The sequence below is a fragment of the Oncorhynchus clarkii genome, chromosome 3, assembly GCF_045791955.1.
Source record: "Oncorhynchus clarkii lewisi isolate Uvic-CL-2024 chromosome 3, UVic_Ocla_1.0, whole genome shotgun sequence".
Taxonomy (NCBI): Eukaryota; Metazoa; Chordata; class Actinopteri; order Salmoniformes; family Salmonidae; genus Oncorhynchus; species Oncorhynchus clarkii.
The window spans coordinates 1,242,715-1,251,259 of record NC_092149.1 but is presented as its reverse complement, the minus strand read 5'-3'; the positions used below and the strand labels follow the sequence as shown (position 1 = coordinate 1,251,259).

At 48.1% G+C, this 8,545-nt stretch overlaps 1 protein-coding gene across 1 annotated transcript; it reads left to right on the top strand.

Moving 5' to 3' along the window:
- The first annotated feature begins 1,076 nt into the window (after window positions 1-1,076).
- Window positions 1,077-8,392, top strand: LOC139405613 (F-box only protein 43-like). Its single transcript, XM_071148022.1, has 5 exons — window positions 1,077-2,124; window positions 2,429-2,923; window positions 5,103-5,205; window positions 6,154-6,342; window positions 8,133-8,392. Exons 1-5 carry the CDS (start codon window positions 1,103-1,105, stop codon window positions 8,379-8,381), a joined length of 2,058 nt encoding a protein of 685 aa, XP_071004123.1. The 5' UTR covers window positions 1,077-1,102; the 3' UTR covers window positions 8,382-8,392.
- Window positions 8,393-8,545: the final 153 nt, after the last annotated feature.

The following is an 8,545-nucleotide window of genomic DNA, read 5'->3' as shown; positions in this document are numbered from 1 at the left end:
GGTGAGTTGCTAACATTTAGTAATTAACTTTAAGCTAGTAATCCAATTGTTTAACAAGCAAAGCTAACTATTAATAATACAACAATGGACTCTACATTGGAATCACATTCTGAAATTGCAACTGCTTTTTAACATTTTTGTTTTTGACGCCAGCCAGCCAGTCAGCCAGTCAGCTAGCCAGTCAGCCAGCCTTTCAGCTAGCCAGTCAGCCAGCCTTTCAGCTAGCCAGTCAGCCAGCCAGCCAGCCAGTCAGCTAGCCAAGCAGTCAGCTAGCCAGTCAGCCAGCCAGTCAGCCAGCCTTTCAGCTAGCCAGTCAGCCAGCCTTTCAGCTAGCCAGTCAGCCAGCCTTTCAGCTAGCCTTTCAGCTAGCCAGTCAGCCAGCCTTTCAGCTAGCCAGTCAGCCAGCCAAGCAGTCAGCCAGCCAGCCAGTCAGCTAGCCAAGCAGTCAGCTAGCCAGCCTTTCAGCCAACCAGTCAGCTAGCCTTTCAGCTAGTCAGCCAGCCAGTCAGTCAGCCAACTAGCCAGCGGGCTAATGGGTCTCTAGGGAGAGAGAAGGAGCCAGTGTCCCCGGCCTCAGTCGAGGTTTTTTTTTGGCGGTCGCAGTGCAGTTTTGAGCGGGCGACTGGGAGCCATGGAGATATCCAGCCGGAACAGTTTAAAACCCCCAAAACGACGGGATTTAAATGCCGTTTATCGACAGCATAGTAACTACGGAGTTGTTGTCACTGTCGTCGACTGCTAGTTAGCTTCTGGCTGTTTGTTTTATCCACTTGGAAGGTTAAAAGTAACTACTCTCATAACCTGTTAACTATTGACCACTTTTTAATTTTATAAAAAAAATAGATATATTATATATATCTAGATATATTTGTATTTACCAAAATTGAGTACAGCTTACATGTTTGTTTAATTTGAGCTAACTAGCTAGCTACATGAATTAACTTAAAGCTAACGTTAGCTAGTTAGCTTGTTTACAACAAAAGTGACTTAACCCTTTTTGTCTAACTGCATAGTTTTTCCAATTGTCTTCTCACAGATCAGTTTGAAACGCCAGACCCGTCAACCCGGTGAAATATCTGTGTTTCTACATCTGAAAGGGAGTATGGAGCACTGTCTCAGACCAGATGTCAATTTCCACAACCTCAAAGACCCGCAATATGGAGCTGGTCATGACAGCGGATACCTGGACAGCGGCTACAGCTCTAAGATTGAGAGCGGAGAGGATTTTGACCTCTCGAAGTGTTTATCTTCTGATGACGGTTATCACGAAACGCCTAAAGAGAACGTTTCACGGAAATGCGAACCTCTGTCACCCAGAAAGAACAGACGACAAGCGGCCGTCAGAAGTCCACGGAAAGACTTCCTGAAGGAGCAGCCGTTGAAGAACGGCTGGTGCGAAACGCCTAAAGTATCCAGGAGAGAGCCGTTGCTGAGAAGACGTCTCCTCGTGTCTAAAACTGCAGACGATACAGAAACGCCGCGCACTACAGGGACTGACTCGTCATCCAACGGGAGAACCGAACACGGCTCAACTGAGGTCTTTGACTCGCCGGGTGCCTTTACTATTGGCGCTTTGGCTTCAAGCACTTTAAAACCAGAAGACGTGCTTCTGTCCGGCAGGAAACTGCGCCTCCTCTTCTCTCTCGTAAAAACCTCGACACTCGAAGATGGCAAATGCAACATGGCCAACGTCACTCTCTTTGAGAGAAAGGCCTGTGCTACGTCGCTCTCAGATGCAGACCTGGAAGAGAGCGTCGGTCCCTCAGACCTCCTTACCACGGAGATGCCGGAGACCCCGCGCTATAGCAGATTAACGCCCTCGGCCAGAGACGACTTCCAGACTCCGGTCAACAACGACGTAGCGGCTAACCTCTCGGACAGCCTGAGTGTCCTGAGCACCCCTGCTCCTAAATACCACTTTGACACCCCTTCCTCCACCCCTACTCGTAAACACTACAACCGCTCTGTGTCTGAGGACAGCGGCTTCAGCTCCTTGGCTCTGGATAAATCCCAGGACTCCACGGTAGACAATGATGGTTCTTTCCAGGAGCTGCTGCTGTTGTCGTCGGGTAGCTCCAGGTGCAAGGAGACCCCCAGCAGGCTGGCTGAGACGATGAAGAGGAGGTAGGCTAGATGGCTTTTTGACTTCCGTTGAACGCCCTAGAACAGTGTTTCTCATCGCCAATCCTTGAGTACCCTCAACAGTATATACAAATGTGTGCTGTTTGGGGGGAGGGGGTTGAGAAAGTTGAGTTGTGAAACATTGCTGTAGAACGTTTTTAGTGTTGTATGTTTATGGTGTTTTTGTAGCTAATAATTGTCATATTTAATAATTTTAGTTGTACTTGGTGTAATTCAGTTTGTTGCTTGCTTCCATTTTTTTTTTTTTGTGAAGTCGTTTATGATCATCAAAAATTCTGATCATCAGGTCCAGACTGGAGCGCCAGCGTCGCCTCTCCACTCTCCGAGAGGGGGGTTCCCAGTCGGAGGGGGACCGGGACGTGAGGAACCTGGCTGGCCACAGAACTCATCGCAGAGAGAAGAAGAACATCGTATCCCAGGAACATCTGGAGCGCAGCATCTTCAAGGAGGATGACGACAGTGACGTCTTCCCGGATGTGACGCCGCCGAACACAACAACAACCACCGCTAAGCTAGAGGACCTGTCCTTCACGCCGGCCCTGCAGATGGTCCGGGCCCTGTCCCAGAGGACATCCAGGATGTTGCTGGAGCGCACCAGTCTGGAGGAACTGCTGAGGGTCTCTGAGAAGGAGGCCTTCAGGACCACCATGCCCCTGGCTGGGCTGATCGGCAGGAAGATGGGCCTGGGGAAGGTAGACATCTTTACCGAGCTGAAGAAGAAGAACCTCAGACACATCCTGGCTAAGATTCTCAATCAGCTGTCCTCTGAAGATGTCTATAGGTGAGGATTTTAATACAGTACCTCCAGAAAGGACTCATACCCCTTCACTGATTCCACATTTTGTTGTGTTTACAGCCTGAATTTAAAAAACAATAGATTAAATGTATGTTTTTTTTCCCTTACCGTAATGACAGTGAAAACAGGTTGGTTTTTTTAAATAGAAATTGTAGCAAATTTATTGAGAATTTTGGTCGGACGGCCAGCTCTAGACAGAGTCTGGGTAGTTCAGATATAACCTGTCAACTCTGGGACCCTCATATAGACGGGTGTGTTTCTCTCTAAAATCAATGTCCAAACTGTTGAATTGGATACAGGTGGGACTCCAATCGGGTTGTAGCGACGCCTCGCGGATGATCGAAGGAAATCGGGATGCACCCGAGCCCATTTTGGAGTGTCGTAACAAAGGGCTCTGAATACTTATCTAAACCAGGTAGGCTAGTTGAGAACACCTTTATTTAACCAGGTAGGCTAGTTGAGAACACCTTTATTTAACCAGGTAGGCTAGTTGAGAACACCTTTATTTAACCAGGTAGGCTAGTTGAGAACACCTTTATTTAACCAGGTAGGCTAGTTGAGAACACCTTTATTTAACCAGGTAGGCTAGTTGAGAACACCTTTATTTAACCAGGTAGGCTAGTTGAGAACACCTTTATTTAACCAGGTAGGCTAGTTGAGAACACCTTTATTTAACCAGGTGGGCTAGTTGAGAACACCTTTATTTAACCAGGTAGACTAGTTGAGAACAAGTTCTCATTTGCAACTGTGACCTGGCCAAGATAAAGCACAGCAGTGTGACACAGACAACAACACAGAGTTACACATGGAGTAAACAATTAACAAGTCAGTAACACAGTAGAAAACACATGTCTATATACATTGTGTGCAAAAGGCATGAGAAGGTAGGCGAATAATTACAATTTTACAGATTAACACTGGAGTGATAAATGATCAGATGGTCATGTACAGGTAGAGATATTGGTGTGCAAAAGAGCAGAAAAGTAAATAAATATAAACAGTACGGGGATGAGGTAGGTGAAAATGGGTGGGCTATTTACCGATGGACTATGTACAGCTGCAGCGATCGGTTAGCTGCTCAGATAGCAGATGTTTGAAGTTGGTGAGGGAGATAAAAGTCTCCAACTTCAGCGATTTTTGCAATTCGTTCCAGTCACAGGCAGCAGAGAACTGGAATGAAAGGCGGCCAAATTAGGTATTGGCTTTAGGGATGATCAGTGAGATACACCTGCTGGAGCGGGTGTTGCCATCGTGACCAGTGAACTGAGATAAGGCGGAGCTTTACCTAGCATGGACTTGTAGATGACCTGGAGCCAGTGGGTCTGGTGACGAATATGTAGCGAGGGCCAGCCGACTAGAGCATACAGGTCGCAGTGGTGGGTGGTATAAGGTGCTTCAGTAACAAAACGGATGGCACTGTGATAAACTGCATCCAGTTTGCTGAGTAGAGTGTTGGAAGCTATTTTGTAGATGACATCGCCGAAGTCGAGGATCGGTAGGATAGTCCGTTTTACTAGGGTAAGTTTGGCGGCGTGAGTGAAGGAGGCTTTTGTGTTGCGGAATAGAAAGCCGACTCTAGATTTGATTTTAGATTGGAGATGTTTGAAATGAGTCTGGAAGGAGAGTACATTCTAGCCAGACACCTAGGTACTTATAGATGTCCACATATTCTAGGTCGGAACCATCCAGGGTGGTGATGCTAGTCAGGCGTGCGGGTGCAGGCAGCGAACGGTTGAAAAGCATGCATTTGGTTTTTACTAGCGTTTAAGAGCAGTTGGAGGCCACGGAAGGAGTGCTGTATGGCATTGAAGCTCGTTTGGAGGTTAGATGGCACAGTGTCCAAGGACGGGCCGGAAGTATACAGAATGGTGTCGTCTGCGTAGAGGTGGATCAGGGAATCGCCCGCAGCAACATCATTGATATAACTTTGTCATTTTGTTGAGGGGTATTGTGTGAAAATGGGTGAGAAACAAGACCATTTTGAATTCAGGGCTGTGAACACAACGAAACATGTGGAATAAGCCCAGGGCTATATGAATACTTTCTGAAATGTGTGTGTGTGTGTGTGTAAACACACATGTGTAATCAAAACGCTTGCTAGAACATTCTATTACCACGTCATTGTCATGACATTGTTGCGTGTGTTCGTTCTCCTGGTCTACAGGGTCGGTCAGGTGTCCCGGAGCTGGGATGAGATCATAGTTCAGAACAAGATGTCCAGCCGCAGGAGGAGACACTACCTGATGGACGTCAAGGCCTCTCTGGAGGTGAGGTTGTCTCCTGTAACCGTGATTCAGCATTGATCTAGAAAAGCACTTTAGTCTGGGGCCACTATTATTAGTGTCTCAGTAGGAGTGCTGATCTAGGATCAGGTCCCGTCTGTCCATGTAGTCAGTACGATCTAGGATCAGGTCCCGTCTGTCCATGTAGTCTTCTTCATTATGATCTAGGATCAGGTCCATGAGTCTTATTCATCATGATCTAGGGTCAGGTCCCATCTGTCCATGTAGTCAGTACGATCTAGGATCAGGTCCCGTCTGTCCATGTAGTCTTCTTCATTATGATCTAGGATCAGGTCCATGAGTCTTATTCATTAGGATCAGGTCCATGAGTCTTATTCATTAGGATCTAGGATCAGGTCCCATCTGTCCATGTAGTCTTCGTCATTAGGGTCTAGGATCAGGTCCATGTAGGATCAGGCCCATGTAGTCTTATTCATTGGGATCTAGGATCAGGTCCCATCTGTCCATGTAGTCTTATTCATTAGGATCTAGGATCAGGCCCATGTAGTCTTAGTCATTAGGGTCTAGGATCAGGTCCGCGTGGGGTCTAGGATCAGGTCCGCGTGGGGTCTAGGATCAGGTCCATGTTGCCAGTAGGGTCTAGGATCAGGTCCGTGTAGGGTCTAGGATCAGGTCCATGTAGCCAGTAGGGTCTAGGATCAGGTCCATGTCGTCTTAGCCAGTAGGGTCTAGGATCAGGTAACTGTCGTCTTAGCCAGTAGGGTCTAGGATCAGGTCCATGTAGGGTCTAGGATCAGGTCCGTGTCGTCTTATTCAGTAAGGTCTAAAGGACAAACTGATCCTAGATCACCACTCCTACTGAGCCTCTTTATGAATATAGCTCCAGTCAGATGTTCTATATATATATATATTTAATACAGGGCTACTTTCACCAACACTGTTCATTCCCTGTGTGTGTGTGTGTGTGTGCAGCTTGGCAGTGCAGTCCATGTCCCTGATGCAGAGACCAGGTTGACCCTGCCGAGCCGGTCTGTCCTGAAGTCAGTCCAGGCCCAGTCCAGGACCCCCAGTACCAGCATCCGCGGTACCCCCCAGTCAGGAACGGGCACTTCAACCCCCGTCCAGCACAACTCCGCCAGCAAACAGGACCTGTTCATACAGGTGAGTCCCCTGTGTCATGTTATGTGGCCCTACGTTTCAGGTATATTTAATAAAAAATAAGACATTAGTTTATGGCCGCGATGAATTAAAACAGCATTCGAAACACACATCCAACTAACGTCGCTATTTTAATGATGCCTCGTTGCTGTAAGTTTATCAAATCAGCCAAATGTGGATCCCTCCCTGTAGACAAGGACACTAGGTCTGTTGTAGTGGATCCCTCCCTGTAGACAAGGACACTAGCTCTGTTAGGTTGTGGGTCCCTCCATGGAGACAAGGACACTAGCTCTGTTAGGTTGTGGATCCCTCCCTGTAGACAAGGACACTAGCTCTGTTAGGTTGTGGGTCCCTCCATGGAGACAAGGACACTAGCTCTGTTGTAGTGGATCCCTCCCTGTAGACAAGGACACTAGCTCTGTTAGGTTGTGGATCCCTCCCTGTAGACAAGGACACTAGCTCTGTTATAGTGGATCCCTGTAGACAAGGACACTAGGTCTGTTGTAGTGGATCCCTCCCTGTAGACAAGGACACTAGCTCTGTTAGGTTGTGGGTCCCTCCATGGAGACAAGGACACTAGCTCTGTTAGGTTGTGGGTCCTTCCCTGTAGACAAGGACACTAGCTCTGTTAGGACACTAGGTCTGTTGTAGTGGATCCCTCCCTGTAGACAAGGACACTAGCTCTGTTAGGTTGTGGATCCTTCCCTGTAGACAAGGACACTAGCTCTGTTGTAGTGGATCCCTCCCTGTAGACAAGGACACTAGCTCTGTAGTGGATCCCTCCCTGTAGACAAGGACACTAGCTCTGTTAGGTTGTGGGTCCCTCCATGGAGACAAGGACACTAGCTCTGTTGTAGTGGATCCCTCCCTGTAGACAAGGACACTAGGTCTGTTGTAGTGGATCCCTCCCTGTAGACAAGGACACTAGCTCTGTTAGGTTGTGGGTCCCTCCATGGAGACAAGGACACTAGCTCTGTTAGGTTGTGGGTCCTTCCCTGTAGACAAGGACACTAGGTCTGTTGTAGTGGATCCCTCCCTGTAGACAAGGACACTAGCTCTGTTAGGTTGTGGATCCCTCCCTGTAGACAAGGACACTAGCTCTGTTAGGTTGTGGGTCCCTCCATGGAGACAAGGACACTAGCTCTGTTGTAGTGGATCCCTCCCTGTAGACAAGGACACTAGCTCTGTTAGGTTGTGGATCCCTCCCTGTAGACAAGGACACTAGCTCTGTTAGGTTGTGGGTCCCTCCCTGTAGACAAGGACACTAGCTCTGTTGTAGTGGATCCCTCCCTGTAGACAAGGACACTAGCTCTGTTAGGTTGTGGATCCCTCCCTGTAGACAAGGACACTAGCTCTGTTAGGTTGTGGGTCCCTCCATGGAGACAAGGACACTAGCTCTGTTGTAGTGGATCCCTCCCTGTAGACAAGGACACTAGCTCTGTTAGGTTGTGGATCCCTCCCTGTAGACAAGGACACTAGGTCTGTTGTAGTGGATCCCTGTAGACAAGGACACTAGCTCTGTTAGGTTGTGGATCCCTCCCTGTAGACAAGGACACTAGCTCTGTTAGGTTGTGGGTCCCTCCATGGAGACAAGGACACTAGCTCTGTTGTACTGGATCCTTCCCTGTAGACAAGGACACTAGCTCTGTTAGGACACTAGGTCTGTTGTAGTGGATCCCTCCCTGTAGACAAGGACACTAGCTCTGTTAGGACACTAGCTCTGTTAGGACACTAGCTCTGTTAGGACACTCGCTCTAATCTCTGTTTTTATATTGTGTTTTCCGTCCTCCTAGGTGGCCAAAACCCTCTTCACCGACGAATGTCTGAAGCCCTGCCCTCGGTGCCGGCACCCTGCTCGGTGTCACCCGGTGAAGATGGAGGCCGTGTGTAGCAGCGTTGACTGTGGATTCCGGTTCTGTACCGGCTGCCTTTGTGCCTTCCACGGATCCAGAGAATGCGCCAGCCTGTCGGCCAAGAGACGTAGCAAGATGGACGTTCTTCCCGGGAGCGCTCGGAGCAAACGCAATGTCAGGAGATTGTGAATGTGTTTTTTTTTAAATTAATTTTTTATGTTTCGTTGTTTTGCAATTATTTGTACTTCCTGTCCCCTTTTTAAAATGTGTTTAGCTTGGATATGTTTTTAATTATGGGTCGGAGAGGAGCTGAGAGAGGAGAATCAATCAGAGATGAAATGGCTGCTGAATGC

Coding starts and splice junctions, on each gene's coding strand:
- LOC139405613 (XM_071148022.1), top strand. CDS start 1,103: ATGGAGCACTGTCTCAGACCAGATGTCAATTTCCACAACCTCAAAGAC. Junction 2,924..5,102: donor TCCTCTGAAGATGTCTATAG/GTGAGGATTTTA, acceptor CCTGGTCTACAG/GGTCGGTCAGGTGTCCCGGA. Junction 5,206..6,153: donor ACGTCAAGGCCTCTCTGGAG/GTGAGGTTGTCT, acceptor GTGTGTGTGCAG/CTTGGCAGTGCAGTCCATGT.